Here is a 27,379-nt window from a genome sequence, read left to right as displayed (position 1 = left end):
AGCTCGTCTACTTCCGGGTTCCGTCCGGCGGCCCGGAAGTGACGTCAGACGCGACAGAGCAGAGCGTCTTTCCGGTCGGCTACTTCCCAGGAGGCAGGCGACTCAGCGGCAGCACAGCGCAGGCTTCCCACAACAGGGAGCGTGACCCTGGCGTCTCCCTGTCAGCTTTAGAATGAAGTCCGCCGGACAGCAGGGGACGCAGCTCTGGGTGAAAGGACCCGCAAGGGAGGCAAGAAACACCACCGATGCGGTCACCCAGGTACTTAAATATAAAAAAACTGTGCTTTTTATCATCAGCGAATAAAATGTTCCATACGACCAGGCGTCGTCCAAGTGTGTTCTGTGGTTTCCAAGGTTTAGTTCAAGTCTAGGGAAGACTCTTTGCCAGCATGCCGGTGTAAGGTGTAGTCCATACGCGTTTCAGGGGTGTGCCCCTTCATCCACTGATGAAGGGGCACACCCCCGAAACGCGTATGGGCTACACCTTACACCGGCATGCTGGCAAAGAGTCTTCCCTAGACTTGAACTAAACCTTGGAAACCACAGAACACACTTTAACGACGCCTGGTCGTATGGAACATTTTATTCGCTGAAGATAAAAAGCACAGTCATCCGACATCCATTAGACCACCATAACCGGCGTCTAGAGGAGTGGATCGACCAGTTTAAAGGTAACAGCAATTGCGAATGGTTGGGACGCCACCATGAAAGCTTATTGCATTTAAACCTACTGGTCTTATTGTTATACTCACTGGCATTGAAAGCTTATAACGGAATCGCGCACATTCGAATATCCTTTGAAGTCTGGATCATTCATAAAACCATTTGTGCTGCCACTATTCAAGTGGATGCAGAACCAGTTTGCGGTTTCTGGGTGAATACTATAGCGGTACCACTTGGATTAACATTTGATGCGCTTATACCATATTGCTGCTCACTGACATTGTGACATATTTATGACTGTTTATGTGAATTTATTGATGTTCGTTAGATATATACTGCTTTTATATACCGATTATATATATTAAATAAATATCTCGGTTGTGACATCATATATAGAGTGCCTGGTCTATCTTGTTTTAAATGTAGAAACTGTAATACCCACAATAAAAAAAAAAATCATAATTCAAAACACTAATCCAAGTTAAATATCACATGAACGTGTCCTGTGTGCTGCCCCTGCACATGTACATCATGTAACACTGCTTACTAAATGTAAGGGATTATATGATGTGAAGAGTGTCACATGACGGATGCCGTGTCTCAGTTAGGCTGTGTATACATTACACAGGACTGCTACAAGGGCTATACCATTCTACTGCATATAGGGGGTCAACAGCCCGATAAAAAAGGTATGCATGTAGAATTTTAAATATATGTATATTATATATATTATGTAGGTTATTATTTCATATTCTATAAAACAAAAAAAATACTGGAATACCCCTTTAAAAAGGGAATACAGTGTATAATTTATTTCTAGAAACAGTGCAACTCTTGCATTACATCTCATTTCCATTGAAGTAAATGATGCTGGACTGCAGTGTCTGACAACCCATGGACAAGCGCTGTGCAGTGAAGCAACCTCCTTTTGTAATTACTCCGACATCCAAGAGTTACCAGAATAATTTCCGAAGGAAAAAAAACAACCATGACTCCTATTAGATCATAGAACTTTATTTTCTCTAAAGGCTCCACGACAAGTACAATACTATCAAGCACATCTTTCACTTTGCAACCTTTTCTAGAATCGCCAAAAGTAAGAAAATGCACTTAACGCAGATATCAGTGCCAAAATGAAAACCCTGCATTTCGCTGAAAAAAACGTTTTAACTGAAGTGTTCTAAGGTAATAAATCCAAAGGCCATTTCCAGAAGACTTGCTAGATATCCTCATGGCATGCAGGAAAAGCCAAACATAAGAGTATGTGCTCCCTCCGATCTTTCTCCGACTGCAACACAAACTCTGCCGTTCCCTCTGTGCTTTATAGAGTCCGTTCTACTCCGAAGCCTGATATGAAATTCACAATTCCACAGGAATTTTTCTTTTTCTCCTCCACGTTAACAAGGCGTCTCTTAATCTAGTCCTGTGCAGTATAATATATAGTGAAAGAAAACAAATACATAACACTTAAAGAAAAATACTAAAAATTCGACAGGTTTTAATAAATAGTCCTGTGGACAGTGTTTGGTCACATAGTACAGAAGAAATGGAGAAAAAAAAAAAAAAAAAAAAAAAAAAAAAAAAATTGGAATAAATCTTCATTTACAGGAGGTTGCACATGTAAAGCAAAAGGAACCAGGAGAAGATTCCAGCGAGTCCCTGTAACAGGAGATTTGGCAAACGGAGCCCTTTAATCCAAGTCCATAGCAACAGTCCCCTTCTCATTTGGATGGCAATCTCCATTCTGCTCAGAAGTAGGGACGGTTTTGGTTTTCTCAGTTTCAAGGTCTTCACTACTGTGATTCATGCCATTTACCGGTTTGTCAGATTTGGGCGATTCCTCCTTAGGTTTTGGCTGCGTTACTATGCGATGGCAGCTGCTGTTCAATGCCTAAATAAAAAAAAAACAGACAACTCAGATTGCTATTTGTCCTTAGAAACCGCTGATCATTCAGCAAGAGAAGACGAGACCATAATGGTCTGATAGCATCTCTGTCCAGTGAAGCCAATAAAGTGCAGCAACCAAGATCCAGTGACAGTAACCCACTTAGATCCCTTAAAGGGGCATCTGTCAGCAGATTTCTACCTATGACACTGGCTGACCTGTTGCATGTGCATGTGGATGTGGCAGATGAAGGCATCTGTTGGTCCCATGGTCATATGTGTCCACATTGCTGAGAAAAATGATGTTTTATTATATGCAAATGAGCCTCTAGGAGCAAACGAGGCGTTGTTGTTACACCCAGAGGCTCTGCTCTCTCTGCAATTGCTGTGCCCTCTCCACTTTGACAGGGCCAGGCGTAATCACGTTTACACTGCCTGGCACTGTCAAAGTGGAAAGGCCGCAGCAGTTGCAGAGAGAGCAGAGCCTGTAGGTCCTAGAGGATCATTTGCATATAATAAAACATTTTTCTCAGCAATGCGGGCCGATATGAAGATGGGACCAACACAGATGTCTTCAGCTGCCAAGTGCACATGAAACAGGTCAGCCAGTGTCACAGGTATAAATATGCTGACAGATGGCCAATTTAGACATTAATACCATATTCACAAGATAGGACACATTTCCAGCAGGTGCAGGGCCCACCTCTAGGAACCACTCTGTTCCAAAACAGGGCCCCGTTACACCAACATGAATGCACGCGTGGGTCTTTCCATTCACTGCCATGGAACTTCTGGAAATAGCACAGTCAGCATGATCACCTATTTTCTAAAGTCCCAATGCAGTGAATAGAGAGAGCTGCGCATGTGTGGCCTGCTCTCCATCCACAACAGAGTGCCACAGGGCCGTTCTTCACATAAAGAAAGAGCAAGTCCCAGAGGGTGTCCCCCACCCAATCCTGTGGACATGCCACAAACATTATCATCATATAAGCAAGCTGAACAATGTCTGTAAAGCGCTGTGGAACATGTTGGTGCTATAAAAGTAAGGCCTCTTTCACACTTGCGTTGTTGGGATCCGGCGTGCACTTCCGTTGCTGGAGGTGCCCGCCGGATCCGGAAAAACGCAAGTGTACTGAAAGCATTTGAAGACGGAGCAGTCTTCAAAATGCTTTCAATGTTACTATGGCAGCCAGGACGCTATTAAAGTCCTGGCTGCCATAGTAGTAGTGGGGAGCGGGGGAGCAGTATACTTACAGTCCGTGCGGCTCCCGGGGTGCTCCAGAATGACGTCAGAGTGCCCCATGTGCATGTATGACGTGTCCAATGCGATCACGTGATCCATGCGCTTGGGGCGCCCTGACGTCACTCTGGAGCGCCCGGGGAGCCGCACGGACGATAAGTATACTGCTCCCCGCTACACTTTACCATGGCTGCCAGGACTTTAGCATTCAGAAAAAGCTAAACGTCGGATGCGGCAATGCGCCGAAACGACGTTTAGCTTAAGGCCGGATCCGGATCAATGCCTTTCAATGGGCATTAATTCCGGGTCCGGCCTTGCGGCAAGTGTTCAGGATTTTTGGCCGGAGCAAAAAGCGCAGCATGCTGCGGTATTTTCTCCGTCCAAAAAACGTTCCGTTCCGGAACTGAAGACATCCTGAACGGATTTCTCTCCATTCAGAATGCATTAGGATAAAACTGATCAGGGTTCTTCCGGCATAGAGCCCCGACGACGGAACTCTATGCCAGGAGAAAAGAACGCAGGTGTGAAAGAGCCCTAAAAGAAATAAAGCAATACTTACAGAAAGCTGTGCTTTAATGTCATGGGTATATACAGCTGGGCTCTGATCCAATTGCTGCTTAGCTTGGAGATTCATTGCATTATTCATCCATTCCATGGTTTCCCGGACACATTTCTCCACTTTCTCCATGTCTGTAGCACTGATGTGCTGATACGCCTCACTCTGCATGGCAGAAAGAACATATAAGCAGTTCTGCATTATTTCCCCCCTAGATAAATACACACCAAGACTTAAATGGTCACTAGTTCTTTCAACAAACTTCACATAAACCAATTGTACAGGTGACTAAGAAACTTTGAAATATATCTTAGAGAGAAAAAAAAGCCTTTTTTTCCACATATCAGGCTCTTTAGAAAACAAACCCCCTCCATCTTGAGGGAACACGTCAGACTGTCAGTTCACAAAAGGATCAGATTATAAGTTTGGGGGACAAAGGGACATTTTTCTCTGATAAGATATTCATTGGTATTAATGATATATTTGAAGGGGGTGCGAAAAGTTAGTGACATTTTGTATCATGTAAGTGGTTCAGACACCTACCTGGTTCTTGTATTCCTCTACAATCTTTCTGTAGTGCTGCAACCTTTGGCCAAGATCACCAAACAATCTCGGCCGCTCCTCCGCTTCTCTGTAACGTTCATTAACTGGATTTCCATGTTTCTAAAAGATATTATGGGGTTGTTAAAAATAACAGCACTAACCTAAGGATCAAGAAAACCTAATTTTGGAAGGCTTCACATAGACGCATGGCTCCCATTGATTACCAAAACCATGATGATCTGACAGATTCATTATCCAATGCATCCCAATAGGTTCAAATGCATCCGTTGGGTTGTGCTACTTTTGATGGCAAGCAAAGAGCTGCAGACTGAGATATTCTTGCTATCAAATGTAAGCACTCTGATCAGAGCACTCAGGAATTGATAATGATGACCTATCATGTCGGCGGGGGTCCGAGTCCCGACACCCCCACTGAGCAGCTGTTTCACGGTGAGCATAGCCGACTCCCGGCAGCTTTCCAAGTACAGAGCCGTACATTGTATAGTGGCAGTCCCATGGGCTAGGAAGAGGCTGCGGAATCTTCTGTCCCCTAGAATTTTACTAGGAAAGATAGTTTTTTTTTTCTCTTAAAGGGAACTTGTCACACTATAATGGCCCCTTCCCCACAACTGCCCGGAGTACTGCACACTTCTGGTGATCATGTCCCTAGTGATCTTTGTTGGTAGTTCTTCCAATGGATAAGTGCCACAAAACCACTTTATTTCTCCTGACGTTCCAAGTCAAGCATGTCACGCCCCCATCCCGTCACTTCACTCTTGATGGAGTTTGCGCACGTCAGATGGGATCTCGGGTGCATAGCGTCTGACATACACCAGGTGAAAGTCACTCATCAAAAACTAAGAGGCGGGATGACTTGGAGAATCAAGTCTGTTGCTTCCTTGACTTCAAATGGTCCACTTGCATTCAGCGCTTGGGGGGGAATAAAGTGGTTTTCCAGCAAAGTTATCCATCATCTCACTGGGGACATGATGACCAGAGCTGTGAGGTACTCCGGGTGGTTTGGGGGCCAGTACGGTGGTGACAGGTCCAGTCTGCTCGCTAGGCTCAGTGTGGAAGCTCTACCAGACTATTTGTTTCTATATTTGCAAGACTAAGATTTGTTATACACGCTAGATACTGGTCATCTGACAAATGCACGCTGGGCTCAGAGTAGGCATCTATTCTGTATGGGGGAGAGGAGAATAAGCTGTTGGCAGAAGTCCCTGGGAGCGGCTTATCTCACAAAGGATCGGACATGTTGAGACCCTCATCTCCCCTCCAGAGTCAGGAGGACCCTATAAACATGAGATGGTTAGCAGGTTTATGGGTTCAAACCATATACATCTAATGTGTCTGGCCAGCTGGATCCACTTGGTTATGTTGCTCCTCGAGCCAGACAGCTGACAGCACATAGGAACAACACTGCAGGCAGGCTGCCGCCAGCTACAACTTACCAGCGCGCCGGATATATTTAAAGACAAGTGAAAGGCAGACTTCGTAGCATGCACTCTTATGGTGCGAGACATATTTACCTTGAGCTCCTCCAGCTTCTCAAAATACAGCTGTCTGGACTCATCCTCTCCATCTTCATACAACCAGTTCTCCGTTTCTGTTAAAAGTTCTAAAAATCGACTCAGGTCCTGGTGAAAGGAGAAATTGGGCATTTATTCTAAATAAGCTTTAGATGCTAACTTTCCAGTTGAATAAATGATTGTAGTTGTCAGCCATGCTCCACCCAGAGAAGAAAAAAAAAAATCCATCAAGAAGCAATCCATGAACTTACCCTTTCATTGATAAATTTGCCATAGGGCCCGGACAGCTTGTCTCTGTATTCATAGACATATTCCTCTACAGCATTCTTAGCGTCATTCCTCTCCTTCTCTAACTTGTCCTGAAGAATCATCTTTCCCTGTAATTTGTGAGGAAAAGCATAGCAAACGCTTAAAAACGTGCTTACTGTATATACCAAGCTGTAATTACGCCTGCCACAAGGGGATGAGACTAATAATTACAGCAGCACATCCTTCCGTACCATGAGCAGAACTGAGAAGTCCCCAAATGGACTAATCCCTCCCTGACATTTGTAACCATGGCTGGTTCTCCCTTTTGCCACATGGCTGATGTCCAGAGCCCCCTCCCTCACAGCACTTCATCTCAAATTGGGCCTCTGCTACTGATGTTCTCTAACGAGAGTTAAAGGGGCTGTGCAAGCCGTATGTATGGATGACCCATCTTTGGAATAAGTCCTAAATATCTGATCAGCGAGTGTCCGACACCAGGCACCCCCGCTGATCAGCTGTTTGAAGAGGAGGCGGCGCCCCATGAGAGCGCCGCTTCCTCTTCATTACACTGCTCGCCGTCTTCCTTATGGTGGCGGCGTAGTGTAATTACAATGACTCGCTCCATTCAAGAGTATGGAGCAAGTACTTGTAATTACACTGTACCAATGAGACGTCGGGCAGTGTAACGAACAGGAACCAGCTCTTACAAGGAGCGCCGCCTCCATGCAAGGCCGGGTGTCGCCCCTGACGATCATCATCCTGGAGGATAGGTCATCAATATATTTTGCCTCCACAACCCCCTTTAATTTAGTCTCAGAGGAGGACTAGTTATTCACATGGACGCAGCTTTTAATCTCTCACTCACTTCATTCTCAATGTACATATTGAGAAGGTCTCTTCGCAGCTGCCACACAAAACTTGTTTCTATGGGCACTTCAGTGTTCTTTACTTTGATCTTTGGCTTCTTGGCCTCGGGAGGTTTATCACTCTTCTTCTCCACCTACATAAAAAGAAAAGAAAAGAAAAAAAAAAAAAGTTTAAAAGGACTTAACATGTAAAACATTATCACACATAACATGACTGACCTGAGACATCTGCAGTATGAATGGCTATGAACGGCTTGTGCTTTTATGCTACACAAAAAAACATGACCCCTCTTTCACAATACAGACTATGCAGGAGTTTTATAAAGCAGCAGCTCAGAGACTGACCCTATTAATTATCTCGCTGTAAAATTAAGAGACTTACTGAAAACATTTTTATTTTTTGCATCAGGTCTCCTTTACACATACGTCCTGGGGCAGATGTGCGAAGATTGGCGTCACTTACACCAGTCTTATTATAAAGTCCATCGGACTGAAATGTGTCGAATTTATAAAGCGGTAAAGGTCTCTTAATAGCAGAGAGCATGCCCGACCTGCTGATCCATCAGATTGGGGGGAACAGGACTGCGAGCGTCCCAGCAGTCGGACTCCCAGCGATCAGTTGATAGGGGATAACATGTAAACTTGGCACAACCCCCTTAAGTAAAATCTGGCTGCAGCTTTTTTGATCTAAATAAAAACATCCATGTAAAAAAAGACACCAAAACGATTCGTGGAATTGTAGTTGTAGGGAATTATCTCTGAGTGCCGCCCCTGGCACCCGTGCCATAGGTTCGCCCCACTGCACTAGGATATGCCCCCAATGTCTGATAGGTGCAGGTCCCACCTCTTGCGGAGCCCACAAAGTGAAGGAGAGCAGACTGCACATGCGCAGCCGCTCTCCATTCATTTCTATGGGACTGCCAAAAATAGCTGAGAGTTGGCTCGACTAGTTCCATCAGTCCCATAAAAGTGAATGGAATGGAGGCTGCGATTGCGCGGTGCACTTCCAATTAATTTCTACGGGACTTCTGAAAACAGCTGAGCGCGCTGCTAAGCCATTTTCAGCACTCCTATAGAAGTGAATGGAGGGTAGCCACGCATGCATGATCCACTCTTTCACTTTGCGGGCCCCGTTTTAGAGATAGGTGCAGGTCCCAGAGGTGGGGACTTGCACCTGTCAGACATTGGGGGCATAGCCTACCGATATGATCCAAAGTAGGAGAAGGGCAAACTCCTTTAATGAGACCAGTTATGGCATACAGGGATTGTCAATGTGAAAACTAGTCTTACCCAGAGGCACACAAAGACACTGGTGGGGGGGAAAGGGAGAGAGAAACACACGACCTATGACTAATATGTCAATGTCCAAAAGAATGCAGCCAGCACCATGAACTAGTGAGGTCTGGGTGCTCGTGTAATCAGATTTATCTGGGGGCCACAATTTTTAAGACACTGCCTCTATGAACATAAATCACTTTAAAAATGTTCACACCAGAGACCAGAAGAAAACTGAATGGTATAAAAGTAAATAAGAAAACTCACTTTTTCAGGGTCAGAGATTTTTTGCTCCTCACTGCTGGGCTCGGATGGAGGAGCAGACGGTTGCTCATCAGTTTGTACCTGGGGCTGTGTTCCTGCATCAGGGTGATCTTGCTGGACAGACTTCTGAAAGAAAAACCCAGGCACAAAGAGATGAGTGCTCAGGTCAACTGCATACAGTGCAAGGATGGTGATATTCATACAGATATTCTTATCAGACACAAAATCAACTTAAGTGTTCTTGCATGGCAAGACCACTTACTGTTATCTCACATATATATTCTTATTATCCGAGCCAAATTTACCACCCTAACTCCTCCCACAGTTTTTACACTACATAGACAGTAATATACCTAAACGTGCGGATTGTTTCCGATTGGTGTGCTATTACTTTGTGGAACGTTTCGCCGAATGGTTTACGAAATATCAGCGTTTTTTGTGGCGAAATTGGTCCCATAGGAATGAATGGCGGAATGTTCAAAACTAGAGTGTGAGCTGAAAAATCAGGACATGATTTCTAAACTGCCACCACTCCCTCATTTTCAAGCCCACCTACACAAATAGGCTGCTAATGTTTTTATAAATGTAAGTTTTAATGTAACTGAAGCACTTTGGGCAACAACATTGCAAATAAATGTGCTCTATAAATAAAAGTTGAAATGCATTTCTCACTCTATCAAGCTTGCCATCTGCACTTTTTAAATTTGATCAATTGGTTAGTGTAAAGTTTACTATCTTTACTCACTCCAAACACAGTTAGGCTGCGTTCACACGGGCGAGATTTCCGTGCGGATGCAATGCGGTAGGTGAACGTATTGCACCCGCACTGAATCCCGACCCATTCATTTCAATGGGGCTGTTCAGATGAGCGGTGATTTTCACGCATCACTTGTGCGTTGCGTGAAAATCGCAGCATGCTCTATATTCTGCGTTTTTCACGCAACGCAGGCCCCATAGAAGTGAATGGGGTTGCGTGAAAATCGCAGGCAAGTGCGGATGCGGTGCGATTTTCACGCATGGTTGCTAGGTGACAGTCTATTCACTGTATTATTTCCCCTTATAACATGGTTATAAGGGAAAATAATAGCATTCTGAAAACAGAATGCTTAGTAGGTGATCAATTGAGGGTTAAAAAAAATAAAATAATTAACTCACCTTCTCCTCTTGATCGCGTAGTTCCCGGTCTCTTCTTTACTTGGTGATGGACCGTGGTGATGGACCATGTGATTGGAGCATGTGATCTGACGTCACCAAAGGTCCTTTAGCCCACAGCTCATCATTAAAGAAGTAAAGAAAAGACTGGGAACTACGTGATCAAGAGGAGAAGGTGAGTTAATTATTATTATTTTTTTAACCCTCAATTGATCACCTACTAAGCATTCTGTTTTCAGAATGCTATTATTTTCCCCTATAACCATGTTATAAGGGAAAATAATAACATCTACACAACACCTAACCCAAACTTGAACTTCTGTGAAGAAGTTCGGGTCTGGGTACCACAGTCGGTTTTTTATCACGCGCGTGCAAAACACATTGCACCCGCCCGATAAAAACTGAACATCGGAACGCAATCGCAGTCAAAACTGACTGCAATTGTGTTCCTACTCGCGCGGGTTTGCCGTAATGCACCGGGACGCACCCGGACACGCTCGTGTGAATCCAGCCTTACTCTGCCCACTCTATAAAGTTACTCTGCCCAGTCCAACCTTTCCACAGTTACTCCGCCCACTAGTTGTAGACTACTGGTGGAGGCAAGAACACTTCACACAATTTCCCCAGAAATTGTAGCTTTTCTAGTTATACTTATTATACATGGCCTGTACTCCACTGCATGATGGTAGAACATTATAAATGACTTACAAACGGGTATATGGCTAGGTGCATGTGTGCCCCAGCAATGGCAGTACTTATGGCACGTGACCACCGATTGGCTGCAAAGGTCACATGCCATTATGGAATGTGAAGACTGGCTGGGGACCCTGGTTTAGGAGTTGAGCACCAATTTTTATAGCATTTGCTGCTCCTTTTTCTTCTATGAAGAGACTGGACAAGCCATTTAAACTAATGACAGATGTCAACAGAAACTGCCCTCCATCATCTGAGCTGTGGGCAATAGGCGGTGACCTCACTCACATCCTTCTAGACCCAGCAAATCTCAGATTTAGGTTACAGTCACACATCTGTAATTTGGGTGCGCAACGGGTGTGGACCCATTTACTTTCAATGGGGCTGGAACGGATGCGGATCGGCATTTCCGGGATCCACAATTCCGTTCCTGAAAAAAAAAATTAAAAAAATATAGAACATGTCCTATTCTTGTCCGCAATTGCGGACCAGAAAAGGCCTTTTCTATTATAGTGTCGGCGATGTGCGGTTTGCAAATTGCAGAACGCAAATTGCCGATGTCAGTGTTTTGTGGATCCGCAAAACACTTACGGACATGTGAATGGACCCTAAGGGTGCATTCACACGACTGTCTATTTGGTCCGATCTGCACTTTTTGCGGATAGGATGCGGACCCATTCATTTCTATGGGTCTGTGTAGCCCCGCAAAAAAGATAGGACATGTCCTATTCTTGTCTGTTTTGTGGACCAGGATAGGCATGGTTACAATGGATCCGGAAAAAATAAAAATAAAAAAAAATGCAACACAGACGTCATCCGTATTTTTTGCGGATCAGTGTTTTGTGGACCACAACATGCACCCTCACTTTGCGCCACAAATTCTTACATCGTCTTGCATAACTTCCACAGATCCTTGCTTGTTTGCTTCCACTCCACTTTCCGTAGCTTGTTCTTCAGCTTCATCCACTTCCATTTTCTCTACCACAGAAGCCGTAGAAACGCTGAAAATGCCGTGGGTGTTCACGCGGACCTTCACCTTTACTTTAGCCTTTTCTCCATCTTTAGATGGAGCAATATTCTGAACAACAAACTGACCTGCGAACAGAGAAAATTTACAGAAGGCTCTAAGTTACTTGCACACTGCCCATTGGAGGTAAATCTATAGGCAAACCTCAAGCTCCACAATGCTCCTGTCGAAGATACCTTACCTATTTTTGCTTCCGTATAAGGGACACTAGAAGGATCAGAATAATAGGCTTCCAGCTGGAAAGGATTCTTTCGGTAGAAAGTGAGGACTTTCGAGAAGGGAGCAGCATGGTTCTTGTTGAAGACTTCATGGAATCTAGAAGGTTACAATAACTAACTAGTAATGTATTAAAGTGCAGCTTTTCTTACCGCAGGGATCAGCAACCTTCGGCATTCCAGCCGTTGTGAAACTACAACTCTCAGCATGCAAGCATGCTCTGCTGTTCTTCTAACTCCCACTGTGAATGGAGCATTCTGGGAGTTGGTTTCTGAACAGCTGGAGTGCCAGAGGTTGCCGATCCCGGTCTTAGGGTACTTTCACACTAGCGTTATTCTTTTCCGGCATTGAGTTCCGTCCTAAGGGCTCAATACTGGAAAAGAACTGATCAGTTTTATCCCCGTGCATTCTGAATGGAGAGTAATCCGTTCAGGATGCATCAGGATGTCTTCAGTTCAGTCTTTTTGACTTTTCAGGACGGAGATAATACCGCCGCATGCTGCGGTTTTAACTCCGTCCAACATTCCCGAACACTTGGCGGAATCAGCATTTTTTCCCCATTTACATGCATTAATGCCGGATCCGGCCCAGAGTGTTCCGGCAAAAAAGGATCTGGCATTGCGGTCTGCTCATGCTCAGACCGCAAAAAATATGAAAACAATAAAATGCCAGATCCGCTTTTCCGGATGACACCAGAGAGACGGATCCGGCATTTCAATGAATTTGTCATACAGATCAGGATCCTGATCCGTCTGACAAGTGCCATCAGTTTCTATGCGTTTTGACGGATCCGGCAGGCAGTTCCAGCGAACTGCCTTCCGGAATCCTCTGCCGCAAGTGTGAAAGTACCCTTAGAGAAACAATTTATTTTTCACTATACACATTGCATTTTATATTACGTGACTAAATATACCCATTATAACATCAGTTTACTACCACAGCAATCTACACTGGACAGGAACATGGGCAGCTTTTTAACCTCAACATCCTTACTCCGCTATTTATCAGCATTAATAATTTCAGCAAACACGCCTGTCTGCAGAAAAGTGTGTCCCATAAATAAACATTGTGCCAGGTCACCCCCAAACCACCCCTGCCCAGCTCCCCATTGTATCATCCAGATTACATGTATGAGCTGGATTACACGGTGGAGAGGGCAGTGGGCCAGTCATGTAAAAAAGACCTAGTGCACAACTATATTACTGAAAAAGAAAACCCCTTAAAAGATGACGTCTCACTTCAGCAAGTGGCATTTATCATGTGGAGAAAGGTAATACAAGGCACTTACTAATGTATGGTTTTCTGGCTGGATTAATTTTTCCATCACATTATACACTGCTCATATCCAGGGGTGACGACCACCTGGCAATCCAGCAGTGGGGGTCGTGCTTGCACACTACAAGATAGTGTCAGCCTATGTTCACTCCCACGGTCCCTGCCACCAGAGGCAGGCACCTTTTCCTACAATATGCAAGCACGACCACTGCTGCTGGATTGCAGGGTGGTCGTAACCCCTGGATATGAGCAGTGGCTAATGTGATAGAAAAATGAATGAAGCCAGCAAAGGAGGCAATATGGACAATCACAATACATTAGTAAGCGCCTTGTATTAACTTTCTCTACAAGGCGCTTGCTGAAGTGAGACAACCCCTTTAACTGGCAACACTTTATCTTAGGCTACTTTCACATGTGGGGCACAGATCTCCTGCAGAGAACACCAGGAATTTTCAGCGTTTTTTGTCCATCCTAATCTCGGAATATGTCCAGATGTCCACCAGATCCCATTATAGTCAAAGGGGTCCGGTGGGCAGGATGCCAGATGTGGAGAGCTGCCTGATGGAGAGCGGTGCTGCACGTGTGAAACTAGCCTTAGTGGAAGAGGTTTTCCCTTCACTTTCAGGAATGGTGGATACCAGAGGCCCCCCATCGATCAGAAGGTTATCCTGGCAATAGGTCATAACATTCTAAGATAGGAATACCCCTATAAAGAAAGGATATTTTAAGATATTATGCCATGAGTTTTCAGCATTTCCACTTACCCTTCGGCCTCATCGCCTTCTGTGCTCCACTTCAGGGAGATGGGGTACGGTACGACATCCGTGACTGAAAACTCTCTAACTTTGAAGGCCGGCGAGAGAATTGCACACTATGGAAGAAAGCGTGAAACATTACACATAAAGCAAGAGGAATCCTGGAAGTAGAAGGTCTCCCTTTAGTACTCCAGATGTGGCTCTCTCTCATGTAATTATGCGAGTTACTGAAACAAACAGTCAGTGCACTGCCACCTCATGTATTCCCTTCTGGAGAGCCAAACAAGGGGCAGGAGACCCCCATTCTGCTGCTCTATGGGAGACCCAGAGCCGCCAGCTATACAGGGCACCATTACCACTTGCCCATGCTATACAGACATATAAAATACATAAGAGCAGGCGCCAGAGGGAGACAAGCAAGTCTATGACAAGAGAGTTGGAGCTAGTTTTTATTTTTTTTAACCCCTCCATTTATAGTTTGGAACGTTGGCTATATTACCTGAAGTGCACAACCTCTTGCAACTGCTTCATCTGCAATTAAAGTGGTGCTGACATCCTTCCCGAAAAACCTAGCAATGCGTTCCTTCACAGCCGGAATCCGAGTGGCGCCGCCGATGACTTCTACGGCAGCGATATCCTCTGCTCGAAGTTGGATCTGTTCCATTAGAGAGCGCAGGGGGGCATCAATTCTTTGTAAGAGGTCTGCACAGAACCCTTCAAACTCCGACCTGCACAACCATAGAACATTGGTCAGGTAACAAGATCATGCTGATGGGAGGCTGTGCACTAGATCACTTGCATTTCCTAGCATCTAACACAATGCGCACCTGCTCATCCGTCCCGACACGTCGATATCATTCATGAAGCATTCAATGTTTAGCGGCAGGTCGGTGCTGTTGCTGCTCATAAGCTTCTTCAGCTTCTCACATTCCTGGTGCAGACGCAGTAGTGCTCGGATCTTGGACTTCACATCCAACTTATATTTGCTTCTGAACTCTGTACAAAAGTGTTCAACCAGTTTCTCGTCAAAGTCCCTTCCTCCCAGGTAGGGGTCAAAAGCAGTGCCCAAAACCTGTGCAAGGGAAAGGAAATGTGGCCTTATTAAAGAAAGGCATTTCTGGAGGAGTTCTAGCTAGAGAGTGTGACCATGGTCTAATTTTTTACATTTTTCTTTTTCTCATTGACTACTGTACCTTTAACTTGCCCTTATTGAAGGCACAGGCAGAAACTTGGAAAGATGAATGTCCCATATCAGCAAAAACCACAATCTTGGGTTTTTCCTCCGGAGCTGGGAGATCTTGCTTATAAATGCCATAGTTCAAGGCAACTAAAGAAAAGAGTCAGTTCAGGAAAAAACAAAAAAACAATGGCTTTGCACACAAGTTTAAAGGGGTTGTCCTATGAAAAATATTCTACAGTTTTCAAACAAGCACCTGGATCTGAATACTTTTGTAACTGAAAATTTTGTACAGACAGCGAGTTATTCAATAAGATATATCTGTACAGCACCACCTGTTTGTTCTTTTTCGTACGTCTTTGTCCTGCTCACTGAGATGGCCGCACATGCTCAGTTTCATCCTTCAACTGCCTCCTGAGCTGTGATAGGGAGAGCATGGACACGCCCCCTGAGCTGCAGCAGAAGAGACACACCCCTTTAGCTGCCAGCTTGATATAAATCTAGCAGAGCAATGCGAGGTACAGGGCTCGTTGTCACGCATTATGTGGTGCCTGATTTTCATTTTTTACATTAATCATGGGATAACTCCTTTAAATAGTTTGGTCTGCGATTGAGTTCAGGGTTTCATTTTTTTGTTTTGTGCAGATGCGATCAGTTTTGATGCGTTTTTATTTATTTTTTACACGTGTGAAGAAAAGCTGAGGAATGACCATCTACATCCCCTACCAACCATCAGTGAGAATCGAATTACATCCAGATGCCTTATGTTTTTTCATGCAAGCCCCATTCAATTCTATGGGGTCAGAGCTGCACGAAAAATGCACAATATAGAACATGCTGCGATTTCTCTGGAACGCAGAGATGATGCATGAAAAACGCACTGCGTCCAGATGGGGGGGGGAGGGAAATCGCTCTTGTGAAAGAGGATTTATGCTCGGCCAAGCATGCAAGTGCTCTCTACGAAGGGAGGAATAAGTCACTGCCAGACATTAGATCAATTGGCATATTGAAATCCAAGATGCCCAATCCTTCCATCTTCTGACATCTGCTGTTGCAAATGTCATTTTGCCTTCTAGCCATCATTAGATCAAAATACCTACAGTATGAAATGTAATCTTCCTGCATTGCCGTACATCACATCACTGGCTAGAACAAGCCAGATATTTCATAAATGATATTTTTAATGGAAATGCGGCTTCTCTGACCCTGGCAGTCCTCTATTATCTGGAGTGTAGTATTGCATGGCAGCCATGTAATTGTAATGCATGGATGTACCGGCTCCGCCATCATCAAGCCAGCTCGCCATTCAGACCTATGCAGCGGGTAGATTTATATACTCCGGCATGCAATTATCTCAAGTCTTTGACCAAAGTAAAATACTGTATTTTTCGTCCTATAAGACAGACCTGGGTTTTTGAGAAGGAAAATAAGAAAAAAAATATTTTGAACCAAAAGGTTTGCTTTTGGTGGGTTTTGGACGGCGCCGTTATGGGGGCATCTGTGGACGGCGCCATTGTGGGGGCATCTGTGGATGACACATATATAGCATCTTATGTGTCATCCACAGATCCCCCATAACAGTGTCCCTGTGTAGTGAATGGGGGCCGGCATCGGTTTCTGTAATGGCAGCGGGGCCCGGTGCAGTCACTGTATTCTACTACACCGGGCCCCGCTCTCTGTAGTGTACGGTAATCATATCTAAATTGTGGGTATTGTTAAAGTATTCCAATCATCTTAAATCTAGCGCTTTACTACTTACTACTAACTTCTTGGCAGTCAGGAGGCCGGGCGGGCAGGCGGCGCAAGCGCAATGAGCGTAGTGAGCTACACTAAGAGCGCCTGCCTGCCCTCTCAGCCTATTCACCGGACGGTTGCAGCATTCGCCCCATAAGATGCACTGCTATTTTTCCCCCACTTTGCGGGGGGAAGAGGAGCGCATCTTATAGGGCGAAAAATACGGTACACTAGATGCAGAACAATAAAACTTACAATGCAGGCACTTACCCGCTGTCATGTCATTCATCAGTTTTAGACAGTTCAAGCCAACGATCTGCGCTGAATCCAGCACTGATCTCCTCTCAGCATCTGTGAAGAACGAGGGAACCTGCCAAAATACAGAACACCATTTCCATATGCCATTTAACCAACGGCCAATATACACTGCCCAAAAGGCTTATCTTGGCAGGGAGAAAGGAATAAGATAGCATCCAAAGTAAAGTCTGAAGAGACGACCGCGTTCTCTTGCCCGAGGTGGTGCACCTCAGCCCTATGATGCAGAAGGGGACACTTACCGATATGACACAGTCCGTCACTGGCTTCTTCAGGTTGCTCTCTGCCGTCTCCTTGAGTTTTGTCAAAAGCATTGCAGTTATCTGTTCTACACTGAATATGTGAGGTTCTTCCATGTACATCACCTGAAAATGAGAAAAATGGCGTCATACAGTCACTCAAAGGCGGCGCAAAAAGCAAACATGATATGCCAAATAGTACTAGAAACGCACCCGTAATCCAACACCTCCACTGTCTGTCTGGACCAGCTCATAAGCCAACTTATTCTTCTCCTTCTGGACCAAAGGGTCTTTAAATGCTCGCCCGTGGAGCTTCTTGAAGTTGAATACTGTGTTGGTTGCATTTGTGATTAGCTGGTGGAGAACAAATATCAATTATTATTTCAAAGAAGTTATTGACGGCAATATAACGCAGACCAATGAGAAACGGCTGCCTTTATCTGGAGGTCATGTTTGACCACAATAAATGTCCATGGAAGCATTTTATTTGCACTCGTTCCTGGGAACGCTGGTTGATAGCTGACAAGTCCATTACTGTACCCATCATGCAAGGTTCACAGCAGAAATAACGAACATAATGTCCATGACGTAATCACCAAGTGAAGAAACTCATTTCAAATATGTGCAGACGTACTGAGAAAGATATTTGTATCCAGACGTTTCGCTCTGTTCAAGACCTTTGTCAATAGTCATGGAGAAAAATCAGGGGTTATTATAGAACGCTAATGGATGGGTGGAGTAAATATGAGGAACCTTCTTATGAGTTATATAGGATGAGGGCTGTGTGCGTCGCCTTTACGTTACACAGATTACCCCTCTGAGATCCACCTCACTTTTTCCCACCTCCTGCTCCACACACTTGAACATCCCCTCTACCACGGCAGTGCACACGGCCCCCATCCTTGCACAGCACCTCATACGCTTCTGATGATGGTCAACTCCTCCTCCCCAATATAGACACCACGGTCCATTATCCGCTATACATGCCACACCGCTAGGCGCTGCCCAAGCTCTCTATCATTTCACATGTCTGTTGTCTTGTTGCACACCTATGATTATTTCCATAGCTGTGACTATACCACCGCCCAGTTATTCAGGAGATCATACTACTTAATCTAGGGACATAGGTTATTCCCCGCTGTTGTCAGGTTCAGCTGCTTGCATCAGATCTATACGATACTCAGAAGAAGGGTCCCCTCATACTTGGTGTTACCTGCTACTTATCGATTAGCATTATGCAAAAATAAAGTTAGACCAGCACCTCCAAACAATATGAAAAAAGGGGTTCATGTGCATGCTACCTTGGCTCCAACGTAAAACGCAAACAAGGACTACAAGTATCAGCACACTGCCATGTGCAATAACGCATGCAAACACTGGAAATGTAGACTGCATTACTGCTGTATTTACTATATAAAAATTAAAAGCTCTATGCGCACATTTATGATCAAAATCATGTTGGGCCCATCTACCAGCGACAAGGTGGCTTCCAACAGATGGGACCTACTCTATCAGACTGGTCTCTTCTGGGCTTTTGGCTTACAAAATTGAGGGCAATGTAGAATCCAGATTTATGATACTCTGATTAGAAGCCCTTGACATTCATTAGCATTATATAGTCACTGCAGGAGTCAGGGGATACTATATTTCCTTATGGAAAGCACCTAAACAGTGTGAGGAGACTTCTAGGCCATCATGCTCCTCTGGAATTCTGGAAAGAAAGGGATGCAAATGAGCTCTTAATAAGCTCTGCCGCTAATACTACCAGATGTAAGGCAGCTATCCTGCCTTACAGGCCTTGAGACATGACTTGGATAATAAGTAAGCCAACATCTCATCTGCAGACAGCTGTTTCGGGGTGATTGCCCCTTATCAGTGCAGAACAGAGTACTGGCCTAACTCGGTGAGAGGCAGAAGTCAGGATTTGGGGTATTATCTCTCCTTATGGACTTATGGCAGAGCTTGCTGAAAGCTCATTTGCATATCCTCTTCCCATAATTACTACAGGTAAGGCCTCATGCACACGTCCGTTGCTCGGCCGTGCCTATATTGCGCCCCGCAAACAGCGGGTCCACAATATACGGGCACCAGCTATGTGCACAGCATATCACGGATGTGGACCCATTCACTTGAATGGGTCCACAATCCGGGCGATACAGTGCGGTATGGAACGGAGGCACGGATCAGAAGCACTATGGAGTGCTTCCGTGGGTTTTCTGTTTGCGCGTTCACCAGTGCATCCACTACTTTTTTGTGGTGCCGGACCGTAGGATGCGGATCAAGTGAATGGGTCTGCGTCTGCAGATGGTGGCCACGCTGCAATTTGCGGTCCACAGCACGGGCAAGGCCGGCACATGGTCGTGTGCATGAGGCCTAAATGCTGAGTTGACTATTGACAAAGGACTCAAATAGACCGAAACCTCGGGAGACGCATCACATCATACTGGATACAAAAATCTCTCAGTACGAGTGCATATCGTTATTTCTTCACATGGCGATTTGATCACGGACATCACGTTCGTTATTTCTCATGGCCTGTCACGTCTGATAAGAACTGTGCTGAACATTGTGCGGAGAACTGTACCCCGCCTTCTCATACCGCCCCAGGAGCAGGCAGATTTGCCATGCAGCATGTATTGCTGAAGACCCAGCTTTCCAGGATACATCATTGTTGGGGAACCCACCAGTTTATATACAGAACCCCTTTAATATTTAATAGTTTGAACATACCTGATTCTTAGCGGCAACTCCAATTGTTCTGTTCTTTGTTCCAAAAGACACCACAGCCCTGAAAACACACAGATCACAGACCGCTATAACTTCCTGACGCTTTTCCAGGAGATGGATACTGAGGTCTTATCCTTAGGACAGGCCGTCCGTACCAACTCCCAGCACCCCCACTAATCAGGTGAGCGATGCGTCCTATCGTTTACCAGACACAGCGCCACCCATTTTGTAGTGACTGTGCCTGGTATTGCAGTTCAGCTCCATTCAAGTGAATGAACTGCAATCTCAGGCCCAGTCACTACCAAATGCACAGGGCCCCTGCTCAGCGGAGGTGTCAGGAGTCCGATATTGACTGTGTATCCTTAGGATAGACCATCAGTATTAGAGAGGTGACAAAGCCATGGAAAACCACTTTAAAAAAACCTAAGAGGGCAGCGGGGGAGATACTTCAGCAGGAAAACTCCTAGAACATACAGTACATTTTTTTTCTCTTAAAAAGGGGTTGTCTCACTTCAGCCAATGGCATTTATCATGAGAATAATAATAATAATAATAATAATAATAATAATAATAATATTATTCCATTCATTCCATAGCGCTGTACATATGATAAGCGGTGCACATACATAATACTAATGTACTGTGATTGTCCATATTCTCCTTTGCTGGCTGGATTCATTTTTCCATCACATTATACAATGCTCGTTTCCATGGTTACGACCATGCTGCAATCCAGCATCGGTGGTCATGCTCGCCCACTATAGAAAAAAAAAGCTTCAGACCAAGTTCCCATGCTCCCGGCAACCAGAGAGGCTGGCACCGTTTCCTATAGCATGCAAGCTCGGCCACCACTGATGGATTGCAGGGTGGTCGTAAGCATGGAAACGAGCTGTGTATAATGTGATGCAAAAATCTATTCAGCCAGCAAAGGAGGCAATATGGACAATCACAATACATTAGTAAGTGCCGTGTATTAACTTGCATAATAAATGCCATTGGCTGAAGTGAGACAACTCTTTAATAAAATAGGTTTTCCTACACACAACCACAAAATAAAAAAAACATCAGAGTATATCTGTTAATGAAAGAGCATCTGTCACCATGATCAGCCCTATTAAACCAGGCATACTGCCTGTTCGGTTGATTATGGTGAATAATATGAGTCCTCCACAGTAGGATATGTTGGCTAATCTCTCAATTTTAACATCGGTTTGAGGGTTTAGTAAGTCCACAGAGTGCACCTGTCTGTTATTATTATATTGGAATAATAGGAGTCCTCTATTGGATGTAACATTGCAGAGAAATTCTTACATATATTCCTATAGAAATGAGGCGATTGGAGCACTGTGGGGCTGGCCTAACCTCTTGGAGCACCACTTAAAGGGGTTGTCCGGGAGCAACATTTTTTTTTTTTTTACAGAACACTTTACTCACTATTAAGAGCTGTTTCAAGCTAGTACTAGCCCCAGAGCTGCTCGTTCTAGGGTGGGCCACAGGGTCCCGAGCATGGCGGTCCCCTTGCTCCGCCTGGCGGTGTCTCCGCCGCCTTGGGGGCTCATCATCATCGCTAGATGAGGAGGACGCGGATGACAACAGGAGAGTGGGGTCATCCTCATCCTCACTGGGACTCTCAGAGCCGGAGGCAAGCTGGGCTTATGCCTCCTCGGCCGAGAACGTCCGGCGGCCATAGGGGAGTGTGTGTCTGTGTGTATGTATGTGCGTGTGTAAATCTTTATTTGGTGTGCGTGTGTGTGGGGGCACGGGTGTTCACGAACTCACCCTAAAACTATAAAAAAAAAAAAAGTTAAAATAAAATCAAAACCGCTGATCAACCGTCCGAAGTTGATCAGCCGTGGGGTGTGTGATGCGCCAACAGTGGCTGGACGCTAAGAGTGCCGGCCACAGTAAGCGTACGCACAAAAACCCCCCGGCGCATTTGCCCCAGGTGCCTGCTCAATGATTTGAGCAGACACCGGGTTCCGATCACCGCCCACCAGTGATCGAAAATACACAGGGCGTTCAGGTGGACACACACTCAGTCCTATCCTTCAACTGCCACCAGCTCCAGCAGAAAGGGCACACTCCTTTAGCTTTCAGCTTGATATAAATGTAGCAGAGCAATGAATGGGGAGATCTCTGGATCCATGTGTGGTACAGGGCGTGAAAGAGGGCGTCATGTACTATACGAGGTCTGATTTTCATTTTTTACATTAGTTATGGGACAACCCCTTTAACCCTCAGGGGGCAGTATTCCTGGTTATATAGGGCTGATGATGGAATTGCTTAAACACATTTGCGACTGTACCGCATGAAAGGTCCTCTTTGACTCATTTATACAAGTGTCGGCAGCGGTATCACAGACCCGGCACCCGGCCTCTATAACAGGGCAGGCGATCCGCGGCCATTAACCCCTCAGGTGCCCCAGATCGCATGCCCTGTTATTGAGGCCGGGTGCCCGGTCTGTGATACCGCTGCCGACACTTGTATAAATGAGTCAAAGAGGACCTTTCATGGGTCCAAAGAATATGAACTTATCAGCAGGCTGCATAGAGCGGCGCCCAGGGATCTAAGTGCACTTACTATTATTCCTGGGCGCCGCTCCGTTCGTCCGCTGTGGCCCCCGGTATTTTCAGCATTCAGAGGAAGGAGGAGGAGACGCCAGTGTCTGTCCTTCTCCCTGACAGCAGCGCTGCCATGTTCAGCTCCCTGCTGCTGTGTGCACAGAGCCCAGGGCAGCAGGGAGATGTGAGATCCTATTCACCCTGACAGAGATCTATCAGGGTGAATAGCACAAGGGATGAAAAGATCGAGGTTCTAGTCCCTAAGGGAAGAAATGGTTATTAAATAAAAAGTAAAAAAAAAACACCAAAATACTAAAAGTTTAAATGGCCCCCTTCCCAGTTTTACATATAAAATTTACAAACAATAAAGAATAAACATATTACATATCGCCACGTCCCAAAAAGTGTGAGCTATTAAAAAATATTTCCGCTAGGTGAAGGCCGTAACAGATAAAAAAAAAAACTCTAAACCACGCAATTTGCCATTTTTAGTCACCTTGTCCCCCAGAAGATGTCCCTGGATGTGAGAGGCATGTGGTGCTGTTTTCTCCTATATGTAGACCTGGCTCACTACTGGGACCTGCGTCTCATCTTCTCAAAGTCCTTTTTTTTTTTTATTATATGCATTTTAAATTTGGCGACTAAAAAATGTAATTTGGCTCCTAAATTTTTTAGTTTAGGAGCCAATGGCTCCTGGTCATTTTTTTTTGTCTGGAGCACTGAGGGGGAATGACAAAATTCAGCAGATGCCTACAAATCATAACTTAGACCAGGCATGCTCAACCTGCGGCCCTCCAGCTGTTGCAAAACTACAACTCCCAGCGTGGCGTACCAGCCTACAGCAGGGCATGGTGGGAGTTGTAGTTTTACAACAGCTGGAGGGCCGCAGGTTGAGCATCCCTGAATTAGATTATTGTGGGCACAGGTGCGGGCACTGTGCCGTGGCACATAAACGTGGCTGCCAGTTTACACAGGTCTCATGTCATGGTTGAGACGTAAAGTTGGGAGCCACTGATGAAATAGGTCATCGATAACTAAAGTCTAATTATATTCACCTAGGAGGACGCAAATTCTAATAAACCCCAGGATCAGCACCCGCAAGAACCGTAATAACACAACATGAACACGCCATACAAGTGCATATAAACTATACCGTGTTTCTCCGAAAATAAGACCGGGTCTTATATTAATTTTCTCTCCGAAAAAAGGGTTAGGGCTTATTTTGGCTCCATCAACATATTTTATATAGACAAACGCCAATTACTGCAGTACATGGGTGCATTCCTGTGGATGAGGGGGGTTATAGTCATATTTGTCACACATTTTTCATGCTGGTACCGTATATTGCCCCTGAGCCGTCCTTACCCAAGGGACCTAGGCAGCAATCTACGGTACCAGGGAGAGCAGAGACGGCACGGGATAGATGTAGGGCGCTGCTCCAGGCAGCAGAGAGGAGAAGGAGATCCTCCTTCATGTAAGTAACACACGTCCGCAAAATGGGTCCGCATCCGTTCCGCAATTTTGCGGAACCGTTCATTTTCAATAGGGCCGGAATGTGCTGCCTGCATCCGCACTTCCGTTCTGCAAAAAAAATAGAACATGTCCTATTTTTGTCTGCAATTGCGGACAAAAGGCATTTTCTATGAGAGTGCCGGCGATGTGCGGTCTGCAAAATGCGGAACGCACTTTGCGGATTCGCGAAGCACACACTGACGTGTGAATGGACCCTAAGAACGTGCAGGATGGCGGCAGTACAGGGCATACAGAGAAGCCGCCAGCCCGCCCAACGTGAAAGTGAAGGGCGGGCTGCCGGCATAATTTAGCATTTAGTGAAGCCGCCAGCCCGCCCGCCCGTCAGGTGCTGCTTAGTGCCGCCATGTATGCACGGGCTGGCGGCTTCACTGAAGCCTGTGCTGCCCGCAGTTTCATGGCCGCTCAGGAGCCATTAGTGTGCGCTCCTGAGCTGCTACAGCCCGCATGTACCCCCCAACTTCCCTTTATATAAAATAAAATACGGCTGTATCTAGCCTACTCCAAAAACCCTGCAAACCAGCGCTAGGGCTTATTATCGGGGAAACACCAGGGGCCAAACGGAGGGCCCTATGCAATCCTGCTGGGGTGGATCTAGACCTCACAAGTCTACATTGGGCTTTAGGCGGACCTCTCGAGAGTAAATGAGTTTACGGCAAAATACTTTATATATATTTTTGAATATCCACATCTCCAAAAATTTTAAGAGAAAAAGCAAGCAAATGCGACCACTTTTGTGCCAGCAGCGGCAGTTCCCGGTGGTCTGTCTGGGCCGCCTGTAGCCTGTTGACTTGGATGGGTCCGCAATCTGCAAAATATGGCGCAGAAGCACGGATCGGAATCCCACAGAGGCACAAAAATCGCTTCCATGGGCCTTTTGGTCTGTGCCTCCGCACCGAAAGAGATAGGACATGTTCTGTCTTTTGCTACATATTGTGGATCACAGACCCATTCAAGTCAATGGATCCGCAGATCCGGGATTCACACGGCAGGTGTCGGTGCGCTGCAGCACGGGGCGGCCTCCGGTCACGTGAATCTAACATTGCTATCTGGGTGCGCTGTATTTATGGCATCCTTATCCTGGGGCTACGGACACGTCCGGCATCTACACCAGTATTGCATCATAAAGCCCAGGAGGTGCGGCACATCCGAGACACCGGAGGAGGAGGATGAGGATCCTGGAAGATTCCAGACACTTCCACACCATGAGGGTGACGTCGCTCCAGGTCACAGGATGGGGACAGCTCACAAGGAGATTCCACACACAGTGCCTCGATGACAGGAAAGAGTTAACAGCGCCGGGATGTACAACGCAGGACAAACCCCGAGCACTATATAATAATAATACCGTATCACATCGCTCCAGCCGTTACTATATGTGACTTATAACGTAAGAGGCGCTGACATGATGATGATGTGTGATGGCTGCACCGTTATACATGTATTACAGACCAGTCCTGTTATACTACAGATTATACCAGCAAGATGATGTATGATGCTGCACCATTATATGTATTATCAGTACAGATCACATCGGTATACAATGCTGTATGATGCTGCACTATTATATATCTATAATCAGTACATGATGCTGTATGATGGCTGCACCATATATATATTACACCACAGATCACCAGTATACAATGATGTGTGATGGCTGCACCATTATATATGTATAATCAGTACATGATGCTGTATGGTAGCTGCACCATTATATATATTACACTACAGATCACCAGTATACAATGGTGTATGATGCTGCACCATTATATATGTATAATCAGTACATGATGCTGTATGGTAGCTGCACTATTATACACATATTACACTACGTAACACATCAGTATACAATGGTGTATGATGCTGCACCATTATATATGTATAATCAGTACCTGATGCTGCACTATTATACACATATTACAGATCCCCCCCGGTACATGATGCTGCACTATTATACACATATTACAGATCCCCCCGGTACATGATGCTGCACTATTATACACATATTACAGATCCCCCCGGTACATGATGCTGCACTATTATACACATATTACAGTTCCCCCGTACATGATGCAGTAGGATGTATTACAGTATAGATGACATTAGAACCCTCCCCATCACCGGACGGCTCAGTACTCACGGCGTGCATCTGTCGCTGAACTCATTGGCTACAGTCTCGATGCCACCAGCTCGGGCGATGGCGACATGACAGTTTTGGAATCCAAGGTCGAAGCCGACCACAGACATGTTAACGAGGGCTTGAGGAGCGAAGTGCGGGCACTATGGAAGTCGGGAGAGCCTAGGAGACGGCTGCCGTGCCTGGAGCTGCGAGTGCGGGGCTGCGGGAGGAGGAGGCGCCGCTTCATATATAGATCCTGTGAAAGAACATTCCAGAAGCAGCAGCCTCGCGCTACTCGCCGGCTACACATACCGCTTCCGCGTTCTGGACGCTTCTGGAGAACTCCCTGCCGGGAGCCAATGAGAAGGCGACATGGCAGTGACGTACTTAGTTTCTAGGACGACCTGAACGCTGCCGTTACTAGGGAGAGAGTGTAGAAGGGCAGACATACTGTATAATGTATCATTATAGAGAGGGAATCCATTACAGGCCCCCTGCGGTAATAGATGTAGGCGGCCTGGGCTAACCAAGGACAGCAGCAAACACTGTTTGGGCATTCAGTCTATGAAACTGGTGCTTTAGGCCCCTTTCACACGGGTCCGTGTGGGTGCAACGCGTGAGGTGAACGCATTGCACCCGCACTGAATCCGGACCCATTCACTTCAATGGGGCTGTTCAGATGAGCGGTGATTTTCACGTGGTGAGTGCGGTAACGTCAGCATAGGTCCTGCTGAATGATGATAGAAGATTTCTATCTTCATTCAGCAGGACCTGCGCAATTACGTCA

General features: G+C 45.6%; 1 protein-coding gene across 1 annotated transcript; it reads right to left on the bottom strand.

Annotated features, from left to right (window-relative positions):
- Window positions 1-1,667: 1,667 nt before the first annotated feature.
- HSPH1 (heat shock protein family H (Hsp110) member 1) lies at window positions 1,668-26,912 on the bottom strand. Its single transcript, XM_040426157.1, has 18 exons — window positions 26,614-26,912; window positions 20,386-20,443; window positions 17,869-18,009; window positions 17,659-17,781; window positions 17,372-17,471; window positions 15,384-15,517; window positions 15,018-15,262; window positions 14,690-14,918; window positions 14,200-14,306; window positions 12,126-12,259; window positions 11,804-12,012; window positions 9,076-9,198; window positions 7,533-7,667; window positions 6,670-6,795; window positions 6,419-6,526; window positions 4,887-5,006; window positions 4,347-4,508; window positions 1,668-2,554 (listed from the first exon to the last, which is right to left on the bottom strand). The coding sequence occupies exons 1-18, from the start codon at window positions 26,718-26,720 to the stop codon at window positions 2,354-2,356; spliced, it is 2,562 nt and encodes an 853-aa protein (XP_040282091.1). The 5' UTR covers window positions 26,721-26,912; the 3' UTR covers window positions 1,668-2,353.
- Between the last annotated feature and the right edge of the window lie 467 nt (window positions 26,913-27,379).

Source organism: Bufo bufo, chromosome 3 (genome assembly GCF_905171765.1).
Source record: "Bufo bufo chromosome 3, aBufBuf1.1, whole genome shotgun sequence".
In the NCBI taxonomy this organism is placed as follows: domain Eukaryota; kingdom Metazoa; phylum Chordata; class Amphibia; order Anura; family Bufonidae; genus Bufo; species Bufo bufo.
This window is presented reverse-complemented; position numbering and strand designations above follow the sequence as displayed.

Coding starts and splice junctions, on each gene's coding strand:
- HSPH1 (XM_040426157.1), bottom strand. CDS start 26,720: ATGTCTGTGGTCGGCTTCGACCTTGGATTCCAAAACTGTCATGTCGCC. Junction 7,668..9,075: donor AAATCTCTGACCCTGAAAAA/GTGAGTTTTCTT, acceptor CTTTTTATGTAG/GTGGAGAAGAAGAGTGATAA. Junction 4,509..4,886: donor TAGAGGAATACAAGAACCAG/GTAGGTGTCTGA, acceptor TCTGCCATGCAG/AGTGAGGCGTATCAGCACAT.